At 48.9% G+C, this 21,924-nt stretch overlaps 1 protein-coding gene across 4 annotated transcripts in view; it reads left to right on the top strand.

Annotated features, from left to right (window-relative positions):
* Window positions 1–21,924, top strand: part of OGT (O-linked N-acetylglucosamine (GlcNAc) transferase) — a 513,172-nt gene that overhangs the window by 267,436 nt on the left and 223,812 nt on the right. For all 4 annotated transcript variants that reach the window (XM_086948604.1, XM_086948603.1, XM_086948602.1 and 1 more), the window contains exon 15: window positions 20,237–20,362. In XM_086948604.1, the coding sequence (XP_086804730.1) occupies window positions 20,237–20,362 (126 nt within the window). The remainder of the gene's footprint in view (window positions 1–20,236; window positions 20,363–21,924) is intronic.

The raw sequence follows: 21,924 nt of genomic DNA, 5'->3' as shown, positions 1-21,924 counted from the left end.
TCTTGAAGAGTGTCCGTCCCCGAGCCTGCAGCCTTTGTTCACCTTCCAAGATCTCCATTGAATAACATTGAGCGCCCGACGGCTCAAAAGCACCCTGCACCCAGCCGCCCGAGTGCCCCTGGCAGTGCAACCTTTGTCCTAGTCCACTTCCCCCATGTGCCGCTGAGGGTGTACCAACTGTACTTACCTGACCCTGGGAGACCCTTGAGTCTATGCCCAGAACCTTAACTCTGCCAGTCGAGAACTTACCCCAAAGCAGATACCTCACTTTTCTTCCATAGGGTAACATTGACTGGTTTCACATGGAAATTCTTTTGTGTGTGGAGTTTTGAAACTTTAAGATATTAATCTAAAATCAGCTGAACAATGAATTCCGATGTACTCGCCTGTTACGAGGAGAGAACCCGGTGCTGCATCTTTTAGCCCAGCACTGACCCTGAAAAGTAATTTTAACCATACTTACCAGTAACTTGTATTTCCTTTTATAAGTTTTCACCTGGAAAGTTTCTAAGTGTCGATTTTCACAAACTACAAATATTGCTTAAAAATTGCCTGTATGACTTAAACACATACTTTCAACTGTTTACAGGAGATGCACCAATGCTGGATCCAGAATCCAGTCCTGTGGTTAGAAAAGTAATCCATAAAGTAACTAATTGCATTTGACTAGAAATTGCCATTGACCTCAATGTTGCATTGTTTGAAATTGTGTTGCCCATTGCAACAACTGTAACTACTGTACTTAAAAAGTCTATTGCCTATTCACAAAGTATTTAAACTAAAGTAATTCATTTTGAGAAAGTATATTTTGATACCTTAGTAGTTCTAAAATAAAACCATATATTTTGATACAAAACCATTGGCCTAGAGTTCAGTTCTTGTGTGTGAGACCATTTGCTGACTGAGTGTGCACATCAAATGCTTTACACTGTCCTCTAATACTGCCTTACTGCTCAAACAAGCTACCACTTTAGAGAGTAAGGTTATATCCAACTTTAGCCTCTGTCAAACATCTGTGGACTCCATACACACTGTACCTTACTTTGGTCCAGTATATGCAGAGCCACTTTCTTACAGAGTGCCGTTGCTAACTGTAAAATAAATACTTCCCTTTAGTTTTAATTTTGAAATTTTGGGGACAAACTACCACACGTTCCCTGCCTGCCATGCATAATTTGACTGCATGTACTATGCTTAATGCCGGCGTCAAGTTATTTTTAGTCTCCCTGGAAACCCTTTTGTGTGATTTCAGATGCAGACATTTTCATAAATGCAAAATATGCGATAATTTGAACTGTGTTCATTGTTTCTATCACTGTTAAGTGTGGAAGGTGCTTCTACAAAGAGGTGTTACACTGATGTTTTTACTGACCTAAAGTAGTCCATTGCACGTGAAATGCGAGGGGTGCTATTGAATCTTTTCAAACACCCAAATACTTGTATCACATTTTAAAGTGTTCAGATTTACAACGGCACCTGACACAGTCCTCGGACTATTCTACCACCTCTACAGCACTGCAGAACACATCTGCTCAACAGGAGCACACACCTTGAGCTAAAACGAAACGGAGATAGGAAGAAAGTACAACCGACCCCCGGCATGGATGGTGCTCGAGCAGCGCAGTTCCACCAATGCTGCTCAACAAGAACAGTGTATTCCATCTACAGAACCAAGTTGGATATAGCCTTGCAAAACTGTACCCTGACTTTGTGCCTTAGCTACAAAAATGAACATACCATTGAAGCTGTATTTCTGTCATAGATGGTCAGACAGCCCACAGCATAGTTTTAGCTACCAAGTAACCACAAACATTTATTCTGAGAGCAGACTGCAATATTTGGCTTCCTGAAGTTATAAAGTACATCTTCCTAATGTCTGATAAATATAAAAGAATTGGGTCATGTACCATGACTGATCGGCATGTCATGGTACATGACCCAACTCTATCCCAGTTATTTTCAAGGAGAAAAGTGTAAGTACTCCCGTAGCTTGACTTGCATCCATCCACCCGCACAAAAAGTCACATCATAGGGAGCCGCTACCAATAAGCCAAGGGAGCCAGGGGTTGAAAAAGTTTGGGAATCAGATGAACACAAAACTGAAGCACAGCAGTTAGTTGAAGAAGAGAAACAATGTCTAACTCTTCAATCAAATGTACTTTAGATGCAGCGAACCGTGCATTCTACTTAGGAGGTGTTCGAGGCATGTGGGCTGCTGAATTCATATCTGTGCATAGATCGCCGCCCAGTGTTGGGTCCGGATGATTGCACATTGTTGTCCTGGAAGAGTGTTCGAAGTATCACGAGATAGGTGGCTCCTCCCCTGGACTACAGTGCGCATGGGCATCCTATCCATCCTTCTGTTTTTTTTCTGCCATTGGGTTCGGATGTACTTTCTCGACTCTAGTTCAGAAACTTTGTATTAACTCTTTCCTAAGGCCAAAAGGCCTTCAAAGCGTCGGTATTGTCTAGTTCGGTGCCTGTTCCTTCCAGTTTCTTTAAACCGGACGTCGGAAGCTGTTTCCTCGCTTCCACACCACAGGCCCAGACTACGACGACGATGGACCGGAGCCCGTTTAAACGATGCCCCGTCTGTAATTCGAAATACCCCCACATAGATGTGCACCCTGTGTGCAATAAATGTTTGTCCCCCGACCACGACGAGGCCAGATGTATGGCCTGCTCGAAGTTCCGCTCCAAGAAAATGCTTAAACTTCGCCGCGCTGCAGTCGGCGCAGCAGTCGGCGCCAGAGCCGGTCAACATCTTCGAAGCCGGTGATGAAGAAGGCGTCGAAGAGGAAGACGACGAGGAAGAAGAGGTTCCTGAACAGTCGGAACCAGCGCGGAGCATGATTCCAACTTCGAAGTGCACGAGCAAGCTGATTAGTACGTTCACGAAGACGTCGTCGAGGTAGGGGACGACGAAGGGGCCATCTGAGCCGTCGATGACGACTCCAGTGATGAGCCAGGCCCAACCGCAGTGGCGGGGCCTATTACTGACATTGTGCTTCCTACGGCTCAGGTCGAGGCATTGCCAAAAGGCCTTAGCCAAGATCTTCAAGCACGTTCTATAGCCCCGCGCCGAAGCCAGGCTAAGAACACAACTTAGGAGCCATCGGTCGATTCCTCAAAACCGAAACCAACGGAGCCAAAATCGAAACCGAAACTACTTAAGATGGTGGTCTGTTCGACGCCAGTCCAATCCAAGACTGTCAACACCCCTTCGGCGTCGAAAGTGCCTCTCGCCTCGAAGACTGGAGCGTCGAAGCACGGCTCATCTAGCAAACACGTCTCCTCGACGCCGTCGACCTCGACGAAAGAACATGGCGACCAGGCCAAGGGCCTCCAGGCAAAGAAGGCTGTTGAGCCGAAGATTTCAGGGCTCAAGCCACTGCTCAGCAAGCACCTCGAGCAAAAAAGCAAAGCCGACCCGAAACATCAGGTATCGTCGACGTCTAAGGCTGAAAAGGCTACACGCCAGGAGCTTGGGTCGACGCCATCTGGCACCCGTCCACCTCAAGCGCTGAAGCAGCTCGACTCGACCACTGCATCCAGCACCAAAACCGTCGGACAACCTTCGATTAAGTTTGGTCTATCGCCAACGGCCCGCGCGAAGCAGCTCGACCTCCACAAAAGCGCTGAACCTTCCAAGACGTCGTCGGCGCCCTTGAAGCCCGCCTCCGAAGGGGTTGTGTTCCACGAGCCCTCATACGACAACCAGTCGACTTTATCGACTCGGAGTCAGGCAGGCTGACCATCCACAAGCGGAAGATCGTGCCTGAACATCCCTTAGAGGGTTACAAAATCCCCCTTAAACGCAAGGAGGACTCTGCTACCTCACCGGTTCTCTTTGAGAGCGTTCAGGACTATTCGCAGCAAATGTCATATTCTCCAGCACAAAGCGAGGAGGACATGGGTGAAGTCTATGGTCAAGCGGCCTTCGCTTATCACGCTGACACTGATCAGGATGAGCCACAACAGTGGTCTGAGGCTGTTGATCATACTGTGTGTGAGAAGTTGGCCTGATATATAATGTTCACTATTCTAGTGAGCACTTTGTATCAGTCCAAACAACCCTTATTGATTGGTTGTAAGTCAACCTTATAGACCAGCTATCCTAGTAGCATGGATACGAGCAGTCTTCGGGCTAAACTCTAGAGGGCGTGTTAAGCCAGCTGTTACACCATCACATATACCCCTTGAACACCAAGTGAAAGGACACCACACAAGTGTTATGAAAATAAACAGTGTATTTATTTAGATCACAACAGCCCTGTACTCTTTATGAGGACAGGGTACTAAGCACACAACAAAACTCTTACGAAAATACTTTAAGTTGCACAAATTACACAAATGCCCGAGGGGCACGGAAAACCATATACTACAAAAGTGGAATGCGAAATTACTAGCAGGTAAGTACTAATCTCATAGGGTTTGGAATCGCTAGGACTGGACTACTGAACCTTCAGATTACTAGCAGGAGGCCTAGGGGACTCGGGTGCAGCGTGTGCACTCTCACGCGGGATGCGGGATAAAGTCTATGGAGGCTAGTAAAAGCAAAAGTTAGTGTTCTCGGGCGAACCCGACTAGGTAGGTCAAAAACGAAAGTGGATCTTGGCACTTAGAGAGTTTTTCTACGCTGGAGCACCGGGGTACTCTGTTTACCTAGCCCAGGGGCTGCGGCTGCATAGGGTTCAAGTGTCGTCGGAAACCCTCGTTGACGAACCAGGAGCCTGAAAGAAGAAGTTGCTGGCAGGCGACCAGTGAAGAAGTTCGAAGTGACCCAAGCCTGGATCGGAGATGGAAGACACCTGTAAGCAGAGGGGACCAAGTTATGAATCACTAGCCAGTGATTAGATGGGCACCAGGATGGCACCGGATGGAGTCACCTCGGCCAGGTGAGTGGGCGACGCTGGGTTCTGCAGTCTCACGGACCAGGAGGCGTTGTCGGCGACCAGGATGGAGGTGCGAGCTGTCCCACAATGGTTGCTGCTGTCGACGTCGCTGGACCCAGGATTGGGGCAACAAGTCTTGGCAAATTCAAGCCCACGCGGTGGAATCAAAATGGCGTCTGGAGTGGACCAGGAGGGTCCGGGGTGCTCCTCTTTTGGAAGGGAGCAAGGGCCAGTCTGGAGCAACCAGACCAGCGGTGTTGATGTCGTTGTTCGTCGTCGGGAAGGCCACAAGCCAGCGGGCTAGTAGCCAGACAACGCGGTGAGCAGCAAAAAGCAGAAGGGCCCCACGCAGATCTTGTGGATGCTGGGGGGCTGGACTTCGGTGCTGGAGCTGCTCAGGGTCGGGGCTTCTCGGACCCCAAAGCACTCTCGAGGATCCCTCGGCGGTCGTGCTGAATAGAAGTCGTGCAGTTCTGATAATGGCCGGTCCCTCGAGGTCTCGTCGCACCTACGGTTCTCAGCTTAGCTGTAGAGGTAGGTAGAGGTCAGAGGTTCCAGGGAAGCCGGGTCTCGTTGTGCTGGGCAGTCGGATTCCGGAGGAAGGACGTGCAGCAAACCGCAGTGTTCTTAGATGGTGCCTGCAGGTGCAGGGTGACTACTCCTTTGCCACAAGGGAGAAATCTTAGGAAGAAGTCGAGAGTTCCTTTCGTAGAAAGTAGTTTCAGGATTCAAAGATGATCTAATTTGGAAGGGGGCCCGCTCCTATCTTTATACTAGGAAAAGGGGCTGGCACGCGACTAGGTCCTGCCCTTGGGTGGGACCAGGAAGGGGGGGTGGTTACACCCCTCTCCCATGCCGGACTTTCCCCAGGTCAGGGGCTGGTGTGCCCCTGGAACTGGTTCTAGCTGGCCTATGCATAGTGAGCACCGGGGTGCCACTTGCAGTCACCTTCCTCTAAAGCCCTGCCTACCCAGGATACACAAAACCCTGTCTGGGATGGTGCTAGCACCGCCCCTGACAGGAAACCCTTTGTCCAAGCTCCCCTCGCTGGAAGGGCTCCCAGCTGCAGGGGGTCAGACTTGTGTCTGTGGTGGCAGCATCCATTTTGTGATGCTGAGGCTCGAGTTAACTTCAACCGGGGTTCACAGTTACATACATGTCGTGTCCCTCTAGAAGGGTGGAATGCTAACCCCGTCGCCAGAATTGGCGAGGGGTTAGTATTCCAATTCGTATGACACCTTACTCTACATGTTTTGATAAAGCGATACCAGAGATAGCATTTAACCGCGAGGATTATAATGCACTTCAGAGTATATGGTATGCGTGATCATGGAACAGCTATTAGGACTTGGTTCCGCAAGCTGCAAACGGGCTCAGCTCATGCCAGAGCACCGTCTCACACGATTCCAAGCACTCTGCCTTCAGGATTGTCAAGGCCTGCCATAGGAGTGACTGATAGGAATACGGGTGTCCATTTTAGGGTTAGATATAGGATTACTATATCTAAAGCAAAGGGTGATTACACCACCTTGCCCCAGCTGTCGTGCAGCCAGTTGTGTCAGATTTAGATGGCCAGCCAGGGGTGGCATAATACATGCTGCAGCCCCTGGTAGGCCCTGGGTACACCTATGCCCTGAGTTACAGGGTCTGATAAGGTGGCCTAGTACCAATTGGTTATGTACCTAAGGTACAGGGAATCCATTTTACAGAGAGAGCAGTAGGCCTGGGGTCCTGATTGGCAGGGTCCCAGGCCAACTAAGTCGGAAAACCAGCAAAACACCAGGCAAAAAGTTGGGGGCAACCATAGTCAGGTATCCACCTTCCTACAACACTTTCTCCACCTCTGAACGTTCCACAAAAACTTTGCCTTTGCTTAAGGGGGTCCTCAAGCATGCTACAGACATTTTCAAGGAACCCACTAAAGCTAGGGTTATCAACCCACGGATTGAAAAAAAAGTATAGGCCTGCTCCAGTGGACCCTACCTACATCAAAGGACAGCTCCCCTTGGACTCCCTTGTAGTGGCCAATGCCCGCAAGAGGGCTAACTCACAAACTAGTGGTGACGCTCCACCTCCGGACAAGGAATCGAAGATTCTGGAGGCGTCGGGGAAGCGAGTGGGGGCGCAGACTGCTAATATTTGGAGGATTTCAAATACACAGGCCCTGTTGACTAGATACGACAGGGCACACTACGACACATTAGAACAGTTGTTGCAACACCTGCCTGATATGTACAAGGAAGGAGCAGAGATGATTATACAAGAAGGCAAACTAATTTCTAATGCGTCCATCAAGTGCGCACTGGACCCAGCAGACACAGCTGCTAGGGCCATAAACACTAGTGCGATGCCAAGACGTCACGCATGGCTCTGCATCTCTGGTTTCAAGCCCGAAATTCAAACAACTCTGCTCAACCAGCCGGTTAATCCGCACTTCCTTTTTGGTCCCGAGGTAGACACAACACTCGAAAATAAAGAAAGACACTGAGACAGCCAAATCCATGGGGGCTCTACAATCTCAGCAGTTTCGAGGCAGTTCCTTTCGTCCCTCCGGTAATAGTGGAGCCTCGAGAGGACAGGCTTTACAGCAGTCCCAGTATACCAAAGGGGGCACGCAATCCACCTACACAAAGAATACCAGGGGTGGATACCGTGGGAACAGCGCCAAGGGCAGAGGATTGTGGCAATAACAACGCCAGATCCTCCGCTCCCAACAAACAGTGACGCCTTGTCACTGCCCCCGACCATCTAACACCTGTCGGGGGAAGACTCCAGCAGTTCCTGCCAGTCTGGGAAGGCATTACCACGGACAGGTGGGTGAGACAACTTATCCGATACGGCTATTGTCTGGAATTAACCTCCACCCCCCCCAACATACCCCCAAGGCACCGTCTTATGTCAGCAGAGCACATGACCTTATTGCAGCAAGAGGTACTCTCCATGCTGCAAAAAGGGGCAATAGAGCTCGTGCCGGCAGAAGAACGAGGTTCAGGGGTGTACTCTCTGTACTTCTTAATCCCAAAAAAGGACGGATCCCTGCGGCCCATTCTAGACCTCAGACCCCTCAACCAATACATCCTTTCAGAACACTTTCACATGTTAACCTTACAGCAGGTCCTGCCTTTGCTTAGTCAGGGCGACTTCCTAGCGACCCTAGACCTCAAGGATGCATATTTCCACATTCCCATTCACCCAAGTCACAAGAAATCTCTCAGGTTCACCATCAACAATCAGCATTACCAATTCAGGGTTCTGCCTTTCGGGGTCACCACTGCCCCCAGAGTGTTTACCAAGTGCTTGGCAACCGTGGCTGCACACCTTCGCAGACATGTTCACGTCCATCCCTACCTGGACGACTGGCTCGTTCAGGCCAAGTGGGCCCAGCAGTGTGCCAGCCACATGTCGCGCACGATTCACCTCCTCCACAGCCTGGAGTTCTCACTCAACTACACAGTCACACCTGCAGCCAGCCCATGTGCAACAGTACCTAGGGGCAACACTGAACACTCTGACGACAACAGCGCAGCCAAACTCTGCCAGTCGACAGCATGCAGCTGCTCATTCGGAGGTTCAGACCTCAACAATCACTCCCAGCGCAGGTGTTCATGCAACTGATCGGTATGATGGCATCCTGTATATTCATAGTCCCGCACGCAAGACTGCACATGCGTTCCCTTCAAGAGTGCTTAGCTCGTCAGTGTAACCAGGCTCATGGGCATCTGAAGGACCTAGTGTTGGTGACCGGTTGTGCTTACAACGCTCTGCATTGGTGGAACCCACAAAACCTTTGCAGGGGACGACCGTTCCAAGAGCCTGTCCCACAGATAGTGTTGACGACGGACGCATCTCTCCAGGGTTGGGGAGCGCATGTCCTCCATTACACAGTGCAGGGGCTATGGACAACACAACAGCAGAAGATGCATATCAATCTGTAAGAGCTGATGGCAATCTTCATGGCACTGAAAGCATTCAAGTTGCACCTATGCAACAAGGTCGTGTTGATCCGGAACGGACAACATGACTGCCATGTATTACATCCAGAAACAGGGAGGAACACACTCCCCGCAGCTATCTCACCTAGCCCAGAGCATGTGGAAGTGGGCCATTCAAAGGAACATATTCCTCATGGCGGAGCACCCCCCGGAGAGTAGACAACCAGATGGCGGACCTGCTCAGCAGGCACAGTCATCAGATGCACGAGTGGGAAATCCACCCATCAGTACTCCAGCCATACTTCCAGCAGTGGGGTCATCCAGAGATCGACCTCTTCGCCACAAAAGAGAACGCGTAATGCCAAAGCTTCGCCGCCAGGTTCACACACCCGCAGTCTCAGGGCAATGCGATATGGATGAACTGGTCAGGCAGATTTGCGTACGCTTTTCCCCCAGCCCCACTCATACCGCTGGTGGCGCGCAAACTGCGGCAGCACTCCATGACGCTCATCCTGGTTGCTCCAACGTGGGCACGGCCGGCCTGGTACACCACGTTCCTGGAACTTTCGGTGGTGCCTCACCCGCGGCTGCGCTTCACTCCCAGTCTCCTCACTTAGAGCCATGGCGACATTCAGCACCCAGATCCTCAACAGTTGAGCCTAGCGATTTGGCTCCTGAGGTCATAGTTTGGCTACCTCATCTTGCCCCCTGAGTGTATGAACATCATCAAAGAGGCAAGGCGACCTACAACTAGGGCGTGCTATGCAGCCAAATGGAAACGGTTTGTCATTTACTGTTCCAACAATGACATTAATCCGCTAGATGCATCCACGCAACACATCATATGTTACCTACTGCATCTGTACCAATGCAACCTAGCATATAGTTCCATCAGGATACATTTGTCTGCTATAGCTGCTTACCTTCAAAACAGGCAGCACCTTTCTTTTTTCAGAGTACCTGCCATCAAAGCCTTTTGGGAGGGCCTTAAAAGAGTGATCCCTCCCAGACGCCCTCCTTCGCCTGTCTGGAATCTAAATATCTTTCTCACCAGGCTCATGGGGCCCCCCTTTGAGTCTCTCCATTCTTGTGAGATACAGTTTCTTTCTTGGAAAGTGGCCTTTCTAATAGCCATTACATCGCTGCGAAGGGTCAGCGAGCTTCAAGCCCTCACAATTCAGGAGCCCTTCCTACAAATTCATGCTAATAGGGTGGTGTTGCGCACCAACCCCAAGTTCATGCCGAAGGTAATCTCGCAGTTACACATTAATCAAAACATAGAACTGCCAGTTTTCTTTCTAAACCCTGACGCAGTGGCAGACAGAGCACTGCACACCTTCGATGTCAAAAGGGCTCTCCTGTATTACATCGACAAGACAAAAGACTTTCGCAACACTAAGCAACTGTTTGTTGCCTTCTCTCCACAACATAAAGGCAACCCTATTTCCAAATCAGGTATAGCCAGGTGGATAGTTGAATGCATTCAAATCTGTTATCATAAGGCTAAACTTACTTTAACAGTCCCCCCAAGAGCGCATTCCACACGCAAGCTAGGGGCATCCATGGCTTTCCTGGGTAACATTCCTTTAGAGGACATATGTAGAGCAGCCACATGGACCACCATACATACATTTACAAAACACTACTGTGTAGATGTACACTCCAAACAGCAAGCTGCTGTAGGACAGGCTGTTCTCAGAACTCTTTCAGACTGCTGCAGCTGGCACTGGTAACCGCCGTTAGGGAGGTAACTGCTATTTATTCTATGCACAGATATAAATTCAGCAGCCCACATGCCTCGAACGGAATATGCTACTTACCAGTATGCATCTGTTCTTGGCATGTAGGGCTGCTGACATTCATATGTCCCACCTCCCCGGTGCCTGTCGCAGCTGTAGCACTCAGAATACTTCTCAGGCATGGTCATCTCTTACTGTATTACACTCCATCTATGCCACAATGGCGAAAAACAATCTGAGGATGGATAGGATGCCCATGCGCACTGTAGTCCAGGGGAGGAGCCTCATGATTCTTCGAAGACTCTTCCAGGACAACAATGTGCAATCATCCGGACCCAACACTAGGCGGCGATCTATGCACAGATATGAATGTCAGCAGCCCTACATGCCAAGAACAGATGCATACTGGTAAGTAGCATATTCCTTAAGCCTGAAGTTCAATAGTCAATTTTGAACAGCCCCGTTGACATGGAACACCTGTTTGGTCCTGTAGTCGACCAGTCCTTAGAGAAAATAATGAACACCAAAGTAGTGCAATCTTTGGGAGCTCTCCAGTCCCCATCCAATAGAGGCTCCTTTTGCTGCTCATTTAACAGAGCCGGGCCCGAAACATCATCAGATCCAAATGCTTCCTCTTATAAAAGCAATACCCAGTCCTCTCCCTCTAGAGATTTCTATAGAGGAGGATATAGAGGAAACAATTCCTACGGTACAGGGAGGTAAAGGCGCCACACCGCATAACCCCCCTTTCATCTAACAAACAGTGACTTGCCCACACTTACCCCCGATCCCTTACAACCTTTCGGTGGACGATTTCTACTTTTTCTCCCCATTTGGCAATCTATAACAAAAGACCAATGGATGCTCGACCTTATCCAACATGGTTATTTCCTGGAAGTTTCCACCAAACATTCCACTCGCATTCACAAACTGTCATCAGACCACTTAGTTACTCAAATAAGAAGTTCTATCTTTCTTAGAAAAGGGAGCCATAGAACCAGTTCCTTTACAATACAAAGGTACAGGGGTTTACTCTTTATTTTCTGATCCCCAAAAAGGACGGCTCATTAAGACCATTATTGGAACTCCGAGAATTAAACCAGTGCATATCCATATGGTAACGCTTCAACAGGCACTTCCACGTCTACATCAAGGCGATTTTATGTCCACACTGGATGTAAAAGACGCATATTTTCACATTCCTGTTCATCCAGCTCTTTGCAAATATCTCCCATTTGTGATAGCAGGCAAACACTATGGGTTCAAAGTACTCCCATTCTGAGTAACTACTGCTCCCAGCGTACTGGGAGCTCATCTCAGGAAACAATCAATTCCTGTCTTTCCGTACCTAGACAACTGGCTCATCAAAACAAGCGCACTCCAAGTTTTTAGATCACACTCAGACCACACTACACCTCCTACTCCACAAATTGGGTTTCAGTCATTATTCAAAAGTCTCGCCTTCAGTCTTCCGAGATACAATCCAATCTAGGAGCCACACTCCCCTCTCATGGCTCTAGACTCCCCTAATGCAGCCTGATCTTCCAGTACCCAAACTCTGGATGCCTCCCAGCACGGCTTTCGTGCTGGCCACAGCACTGAAACCTCACTCCTCAGTGTGACGGAACACCTCCGGACCATTCTGGACTCCGGGCAGACGGCAGCACTGATTTTATTAGACCTCAGTGCTGCCTTCGACACCGTTTCACACAAGGTCTTGCTGTATCGTCTGGAGGAGGCAGAGATTACAGGACAGGCCCTGGCATGGCTTAAATCATTTCTGACTGGTAGATCCTTTCGGGTCTCTACCCCTCCGTTTCTGTCCAAAGAACGTGCAGTTGAGCAGGATGTGCCCCAGGGGTCTGCGCTCAGTCTGCTTTTTAATCTTTACGTTCAACCACTGGCTGAGGTCGCTAAACGATGGGAACTGTCTATAGTCTCATAGGCGGACGACACTCAGCTGGTGGTGATGTTGAGTGATGAATCCAGGGTGAAGGCACACAACTTCAGACAGGGCCTTACCGCAGTAACCACATGGATGACAGCTAACTACCTACATCTTAACGCTGAAAAAACTGAAGTCCTGTTGGTAGGTAATGAAGCCTCAGCCTGGGGTGATAAATGGTGGCCGGACATTCTTGGAAATCCCTCTGAGCCCAAAAGCGAAGTAAAAAGCCTTGGAGTCTGGATCGACTCCTCGTTGAATTTTGTCTACCATACAAAGAAAGTTGCTGCAACTTGTTTTGGAATCCTGCGAAATCTCAAGCCAATCTTGAAATTTTTCGACCCCCCCCTCCCTCCACACGTCCGCTCGTGGTGCAGTCTGCCATTCTCTCGCGGCTGGATTATGCAAACTCCTTGTTCCTAGGAGCCAACCAGACGGAGAAGGGGCGACTACAGCGTGTGCAGAATGCAGCTGCTAGAGCCCTGACAGGGCTCCCCCGCTTCCAGTCGGCGGAAAGCACCCTCACCAAACTCCACTGGCTCCCTGTGGAAAAGAGGATTCAATTCAAGACCTTATGCCTTGCATTTAAAATCCTGAAAACTGCCTCTCCTCCCATGCAATGCTCTCTTCTGACCAAGTATTCTCCCCGGCGAACTCTAAGATCGGAAGGACAGAACCTTGCAATGGTTCCCCGAATAAAGCGTTCCCGGATGAGAGGACGCTCCTTCCGACATACGGCTGCAAAACTCTGGAATGCTTTACCACCGCAGATACGTGGGCTGAATGATCTCCTGGCTTTCAGAAAAGCAATTAAAACTCCTCTCTTCTGCTAGACAGCGCCGATATGTTATTCCTTCTTGCACATCTGCTGCGTCTGTCCTCTTCTTTCCTCTTGATAAGCGCCGGCATGCCCCTTTGCTGGGGCAGCTGCGAGCTATATAAGTAAGTATAACATAACATGACAAACACAAACGACTCCTCATCAAGTATCTAGAGCGGCTAGCAGTATTTCTAGCGCTGAAAGCTTTTCAGTCATCTCTCAGCCAAAGTTGTCCTATTCCGCATGGACATGTCAGCAATGTACTATGTAGAAAAACAGGGAGGTAGACCCACTCTCAAACTGTCACAAATGTCTCACAATTTGGAACTGGGCAATCCATCACAAGATTCACCTTCTGGCAGAACACCTCAGGAGTGAAGAATCAAATTGCCAACCTCCTCAGCAGGAGACGACAAATACACAACTGGGAACTTCATCCCCAAGTTCTCCTTCCATACTTTCAACAATGGGGATATCCTCAGATAGATCTGTTCACCACAGCAGACAACGTACAATGCCCAAACTTTGCCTCCAGGTTCCCACACCCTCTATCCAAAGGCAATACCCTATGGATGAATTGGTCAGGGATATGTGCCTATGCTTTTCCGCCTCTCCCTTCCCCTCCATTTCTGGTTCGGTGCTCATGCAAACATGCCTCACACTATTTCTAGTAGCTCCCGCATGGGCCTGTCAACTGTGGTACACCACCCCTTCGAGCTCTCAGTAGTACAACATCAAAAGCTGCATCTTCCCTCCTTTCTTCTCACTCAGAACCATGGAGAAATCAAGCATCCATATCCCAAGGAGCTCAACTTAGTGATTTGGCTACTGAAGTCAGAGTTTGGATATTCTTATTTGCCAGCAGACTGTAGGACTATTCTGAAGGAAGCAAGAAAACCTACCAGAGCTTGAGTTTATGATTTGTCTACTGTAATAACAAAATTCTACCTCTGGATGCTTCTATTCAGAACATTGTTATCTTCTGCACCTACAGCAATGTGGGATAGCTTACACATCAATTCGGTTGCATCTGGCAGCAGTAGCTGCGCATTTGCAAAACAGACCGCATTTGTCTTTGTTCAAAGTTACTGTCATTAAAGCCTTTATTAAAGGCTTAATGTTGTACCTAATAGAATTCCCCCAACGCCAGTATGGAATCTTAATATGGTACTTACAAGACTTATGGGTCCACCCTTTGTATCACTGCACAAGTGTCCTTTATAGCTTCTCTCATGGAAGGTTGCATCTTTCATTGCAAGAACTTTATTTAGATTTGGTGAGCTACAAGCATTAACCATAGAAGAAACCTACTGTCAACTCAATAAAGATAGGCACGTTCTTCACGCCAATCCCAGATTCCTTCCTAAAGTGGTTTCTGCTTTCCATATTAACCAATCAGTTGAGTTACCTGTGTTCTTTCCTCAACCAGATTCAGTAGTAAAATGGGCTCTTTACATACTTGTCAGATGAGCTCTGTTGTATTATATCCACGGCTCCCGGTTTTCCGTTTTAACAGATTTTTACATATAAATACAGACAGAAAACTAGATTTCCTTTGTCTGTATTTATATTTAGAAACTGCAAAATACTAGAAAAATTTGCCGCGCTGCCGTCTGTATTTTGCTGCAGAATCTCTTGACTTCAGTGGCCCTGACTTAGACCTGGTATAAGTCTGCTCCATCGACAATACCTGACACTGCCTGCTACTTGGACCCCGCTGTGAGCAGCTGTGAGTGGAGGAATCTCTGTGTAACGTAAATTCAGTGTAATTCACTGACTCATGTAAACAGTGGTGTCTAGACCGGTTATACGCAGCTGCTTTGTGGAGTTAGACCCAGTGTAAGGTGTATTACATGGTTACAATGGCTGCAAGAGCGTTTATAGAATTAATACTCCGGCAAGCGCTGTCTTTACATGGTGAAGGTGAACATGGGATATACACCTCGGTTTCATTTTCTTGTACTGTGAGGTGTGTGAGAAGTTGGCCTGATATATAATGTTCACTATTCTAGTGAGCACTTTGTATCAGTCCAAACAACCCTTATTGATGATTGGTTGCAAGTCAACCTTATAGACCAGCTATCCTAGTAGCATGGATACGGGCAGTCTTCGGGCTAAACTCTAGAGGGCGTATTAAGCCAGCTGTTAAACCATCACATATACCCCTTGAACACCAAGTGAAAGGACACCACACAAGTGTTATGAAAATAAACAGTGTATTTATTTAGATCACAACAGCCCTGTACTCTTTATGAGGACAGGGTACTAAGCACACAACAAAACTCTTACGAAAATACTATAAGTTGCACAATTTACACAAATGCCCGAGGGGCACGGAAAACCATATACTACAAAAGTGGAATGCGAAATTACTAGCAGGTAAGTACTGGACTAATAGGCTTTGGAATCGCTAGGACTGGACTACTGAACCTTCAGATTACTAGCAGGAGGCCTAGGGGACTCGGGTGCAGAGTGTGCACTCTCACGCGGGATGCGGGACAAAGTCTATGGAGGCTAGTAAAAGCAAAGTTAGTGTTCTCGGGCGAACCCGACTAGTTAGGCTGAAAACGAAAAAGGATCTGGACCCTTGGATAGTGAGGCTATGCTGGGGCACCGAAATGCCGAAGTTACCTAGCTCAGGGGCTGCGGATGCATAGGTCTGGAAAGACGTCGGGAATCCTTGTTGCAGTCTATGTAGCCTGAAAGAAGTTGTTGCTGGCAGGCTACCAGTGAAGAAGTTCGAAGTGATCTAAGCCTGGATCGAAGATGGAGGACACCTGTAAGCAGAGGGGACCAAGTTCTGAATCACTAGCCAGTGATTAGATGGGCACCAGGATGGCACCGGATGGAGTCACCTCGACCAGGTGAGTGGGCGACGCTGGGCTCTGCAGTCTCACGGACCAGGAGGCGTTGTCGGCGACCAGGATGGAGGTGCGAGCTGTCCCACGATGGTTGCTGCTGTCGACGTCGCTGGACCCAGGATTGGGGCAACAAGTCTTGGCAAACTCAAGCCCACGCGGTGGACCTAAAATGGCGTCTGGAGTGGACCAGGAGGGTCCAGGGTGCACCTCTTTTGGGAGGGGAGCAAGGGCCAGTCTGGAGCAACCAGACCAGCAGTGGTGATGTCGGGCTAGTAGCCAGACAGCAAAAAGCAGAAGGGCCCCACGCAGATCTCGTGGATGCTGGGGGGCTGGTCTTCGGTGCTTGAGCTGCTCAGGGTTGGGGCTTCTCGGACCCCAAAGCACTCACTCGAGGATCCCTCGGCGGTCGTGCTGGATAGAAGTTGTGCAGTTCTGATGATGGCCGGTCCCTCGAGGTCTCGTCGGACCTACGGTTCTCAGCTTAGCTGTAGAGGTAGGTAGAGGTCAGAGGTTCCAGGGAAGCCGGGTCTCGTCGTGCTAGTCGGTCGGATTCCGGAGGAAGGACGTGCAGCAAACCGCAGTGTTCTTAGATGGTGCCTGCGGGTGCAGGGTGACTACTCCTTAGTCACAAGGGAGAAATCGTGAGAGGAAGTCGATAGTTCCTTTCGTAGAAAGTAGTTTCAGGATTCAAAGATGATCTAATTTGGAAGGGGGCCCGCTCCTATCTTTATACTAAGGAAAGGGGCTGGCACGCGACTAGGTCCTGCCCATGCGTGGGACCAGGAAGGGGGGTGGTTACACCCCTCTCCCATGCCGGACTTTCCCCAGCTCAGGGGCTGGTGTGCCCCTGGAACTGGTTCTAGCCGGCAGATGCATAGTGAGCACTGGGGTGCCACTTGCAGTCACCTTCCTGTAAAGCCCTGCCTACCCAGGATACACAAAACCCTGTCTGGGATGGTGCTAGCACCGCCCCTGACAGGAAACCCTTTGTCCAAGCTCCCCTCGCTGGAAGGGCTCCCAGCTGCAGGGGGTCAGACTTGTGTCTGTGGTGGCAGCATCCATTTTGTGATGCTGAGGCTCGAGTTAACTTTAACCGGGGTTCAGTTACATACATGTCGTGTCCCTCTAGAAGGGTGGAATGCTAACCCCCTCGCCAGAATTGGCGAGGGGTTAGTATTCCAATTTGTATGACACCTTACTCGACCTGTTTTGATAAAGCGATACCAGAGATAGCATTTAACCGCGAGGATTATAATGCACTTCAGAGTATATGGTATGCGTTATCATGGAACAGCTATTAGGACTTGGTTCCGCAAGCTGCAACCGGGCTCAGCTCATGCCAGAGCACCATCTCACACGATTCCAAGCACTCTGCCTTCAGGATTGTCAAGGCCTGCCATAGGAGTGACTGATAGGAATCTGTGTGTCCATTTTAGGGTTAGATATAGGTATACTATATCTAAAGCAAAGGGTGATTACACCACCTTGCCCCAGCTGTCGTGCAGCCAGTTGTGTCAGATTTAGATGGCCAGCCAGGGGTGGCATAATACATGCTGCAGCCCCTGGTAGGCCCTGGGTACACCTATGCCCTGAGTTACAGGGTCTGATAAGGTGGCCCAGTACCAATTAGATATGTACCTAAGGTACATGGAATCCATTTTTAGAGAGAGAGCAGTGGGCCTGGGGCCCTGAATAGCAGGGTCCCAGGTCAACTAAGTCGGAAAACCAGCAAAACACCAGGCAAAAAGTTGGGGGCAACCATAGTCTGGTATCCACCTTCCTACAAGCTGCTTGTACTTAGTGGAGAGAGGGTCTATATTCTATTTCGACCCTGGCGTGAAGCAGTGAATGCGGAGTTGCTTCCCTCTGTCAGTGCACGTTCTTTGGTCCAAACAATTCTGCTGTCCTGTGTTTAAAGCAGCTCTTCACAGTTCGGGGTTTAAGCCACTGAGCATCGGGGGGGGGGGGGTCCTGTGGACACTGCCTGCAGTCTGGTAAGAAGGAGTGAAAAAAACAAAGCCTAGTTAACAAGTGAATGGTCTTTTAAAAGACCTGCGAAGTACTCTGGTGCAGCTGGCAGCCTGGGCTGACACACAGGACGGTGGGGGAGGGTGGCACTGCCCTCATATAACAATCGAGCGCATGTGTACATTGCCAATTGTCGTAGGGGGCTGAAAACCTCACTAGCTGCTAGTACTGCCATTAGGATTTGGCACCTCCAGAGCATGCCAGTCAATAATCATGCAATAGACATGCTGTGGTAGTTGGACGAGTCTCGAGGATTGTATTGACTGAGCAGGCTGATGTCCGGATACTTTCAGCATGTAGTTGCAAGCGAAGAGGTGAGAAAGACCAAGCCCTTCAGAAGAGATTATTTGCCCTGCCCCAGTACCTTTGTCCACTGCAGTGAAGGTAGCTGGCTGCTTCGCTATTACTTTGAGGGCGAACAGATGGACATTACTCAGTGCCGCACAGCTTTTTCGATACATTGTACATAGCGACATCCTTAATACGATGTCCGTGATGGACAGATATCTTAGTACATTGCTGAGTGCTGGGCAGCTCGCTCACTACATTCAGTGCTGAGCAGTGTCCTCAGTACTTTGTCATAGCTGGACAGTGTTGTCAACCTTATCAAAGCTGGGTAGCTCTTAAAGTACATATCTCAGAGCTGGTCAACGTTCTCAGTACCTTATATATAAGTACTGGGGAGTTCTGTTGGGACTCTGGGTGTAGGTGGACACCCCTCCTACTAAAGCTCTGCGCGATCCTTCATCGTTCTCTTGATGTGAGACTTTCCCAACACAGAATTAGTAGCTATTTCTTCCTCTCTTACAAGTACATTCACAGAGGTGCCTGGGTCCCGCTCTGCAGCAGCAGCGACCTGCTGCTTCCGATTGATGCATGTTGGCTGGTCTGTGTCTGGATTCTGGTGCTTTAATGGCAGTAGTAAGGAAGAGCAGGCGGGGTGCACAGACAGCTGAATGGGGTACGAGTGCTGGACAAGCAGAGGCACTGAAGGCCAGGAAGCAGGAGCACTGGCACAGTGTTTACTTGGTCCCAGAACTGGGATTTCAGGGGTGAGGAAGGCCAGCAATCCAGGGCGTTTGCAGAGACCTATGTGGTGAAATGGAATAGCAAAGGCTGTTGCAGCGCGGGTAAGGGACGTTACAGCCCGGGGTAAGTGTCGCATTATATAGGCCCAGAGTTTTTTGTTAGAAGCCCCCGAGTTACCAAACACCAAAGGCTCTATAGTTATGCTTCCACCTCATGCTTCTCTCTCCACCGTTAACTTCCTGCCCTTTTTTTAAACCATTTTTTAATTCATTTTCTAGTGCAATATAGCCTATATTGTACTAGAAAACAAATAAAATTGTTGGTTTAAATAAATGTGGAAAAATACTAGCTGTAGCGTCTTTTGCTTGTGGCAAAAATAAATGTAGATAAATACAGACGGAAATGGCAAAAAAATAAATACCATAAAACCGGGAGCCCTAATTATATCTAAAGAACAAAAGCCATTCGTAAAACAAAGCAAACGTTTGTTTCATTTACACCACCCCACAAAGGCAATCCTATTTCTAAATCTGGCATTTCAAGATGATTAAGTGCATTCAAAGTTGCGACGCAGAATCTAACATGAACTTTTTTTAATGCCTCCGAGAGCGCATTTCACTCGCAAAATAGGGGCATCTATGGCATTTTTAGGTAACATCCTTATAGCTGATATCTGTAAGGCGGCAACATGGTCTAGACCACATACATTTACCAAACACTATTGCGTGGATGTATTAGCACACCAACAGGCAAATGTTTGCTGAAATTCATCACCCCACTAGAGTGAGTTTCACTTGTCAAAATGTATTTTCTTGCAAACGCTTAATGCAGTAAATCAGCAATGTGTGTCACCCACTGAGGTCAGGTCCCTCTCTTACTTGTTATATTAGTTGTCCTGTGAATCTTGTACTATGGTTGTTCTTGATTAAAGTGGTCTGTTTCCTGTAATGTGTTGATATTTGAAACTCAGTTTTGTTTTTCCACTAGATTCCGTGTAATGGAAAAGCAGCTGATCGTATACATCAGGATGGAGTTCACATTCTGGTAAACATGAACGGCTATACCAAGGGCGCGCGGAATGAACTTTTTGCTCTGCGAGCAGCACCCATCCAGGTGAGATAGTTGAGAATAAAGTGTTTGAAGATAAACTGCTTGCATGCATACCTACAGCCACGTATCCTACAAAGTTGTGTTTTGAGTCTCAATTTGTTTAAACTCCTTCCTTAGCCTACAATAAACCATAATTTTGCAGCGTGAATCTTTCTGGATTCACTATGCTGTGCATTATTCTGTGGTCTTGTGGTTGGGTCAGGAATCTTAGTCTTTTCCTTGTTTTGTTTTTTTTCGTAGCCCAGGTGGGCGTCTAAGTCTCACCTTTTGGTGTATTTCCGGTGACGTCGGCATGCTTCCTGCGGAAGCTCCCACTCTTGGGCGCCATCTAAAGATAATTTTTTGCGCGGTTGGGTCTGGATCGTTCCCGAAAGTGCTCCAGACTTTTTGGGAGAAAGAAGAAAAACACGCAGTTTTGGACGAAAAGATATTGGGAAGACTACAGGAGACTACATCTTAAAGGACGACGAAGGAAGAAAAGAACTTCAAGAACTTCGATGTCCATTGGGGAATGCACGCTCAGGGGGCCACCTGAACGTATGAGATGGACAACACTCCTTTCAAATTCTACCACCACAAGTACGCGCAGAAGGACCAGCACCCGGTTTGCACGACCACGAGAGCGAGGACTGCAACGCCTGTTCTTCCTTCACGCCGGAGACTCTGAGTTAGAGCGAGACAGAGGGTAGCCAACGCCAGCATGCAGGGCAAGGGCTAGCCACTGTCCCTTCGAGACCTGGGGCTATCATCAGACAAGGAGGACAACCAATGTCGCCGAAGAAGACTGCTACACGGTCGTAGAGACCGATAATACGAAGCCTTTTAAGAAGGTATGAGACTCTACGGCCCTTAGACTCCCGAGAGACCCGGAGTCTCGAAGAAACAAGGCCAAAACCTCGAAAGCGCTGATGCCGAAAACTTCGGCGTCCGCTGCTACTCCCAGGCCCAGCGGATCCTCTGAGAAGGACTCCCTGGCGCAGAGAGCTGATGAACAGCAAAAGACATGGAAAAACGTCCCAGAAGAGCACTTCGGCGCCGACAAAAAACCCGAAAGTCGGCTCGGAACCGAAACCTTTGACGCCGAAGGTCGGCTCGGCGCCGACCTGTCCGCCGAAAAGGCTGGCAGAACCATTCGACACAGGTCACGCTGCCGAAATGGAGAAAAAAAAGAGACGACTCGAGGCTGAAATGGAGAACATCCTGCAGCGAAAGAAAGAATTTGACGCCAGGATGAAAGACTTCATAATCTCGACGAAGCCTAAGCCACAGGTGGTCGAGATAGCGGAGGAGGAGGAATACAACGTCTAAGGGCAGTCTGAGAACGTTGAGGCTTTCGACGATCCAGAAGAAGAGGCTTCCTACTAAGACTATGAAGGGGACGACTACCGCAGGACGCTCCTAGTCAGCATCCTCGGAGATAGAATGGCAAGACGTCAACACAGAGAGCCCGAAAGAGGGTGTCGACACGTATCCTTCGAGGCCCTTGCCGCTGGATGACATTGGGGTTTACAACAGTCATCAGAAATGCGGCTGCAGTTTTCAAGGTAAAACTCTACGAAGAGAAG

Source organism: Lissotriton vulgaris, unplaced genomic scaffold, assembly GCF_964263255.1.
Source record: "Lissotriton vulgaris unplaced genomic scaffold, aLisVul1.2 SCAFFOLD_759, whole genome shotgun sequence".
NCBI classification, from domain to species: domain Eukaryota; kingdom Metazoa; phylum Chordata; class Amphibia; order Caudata; family Salamandridae; genus Lissotriton; species Lissotriton vulgaris.
Note: the sequence above shows the minus strand (reverse complement) of the source record. Positions and strands in the feature narration are given on the sequence as shown.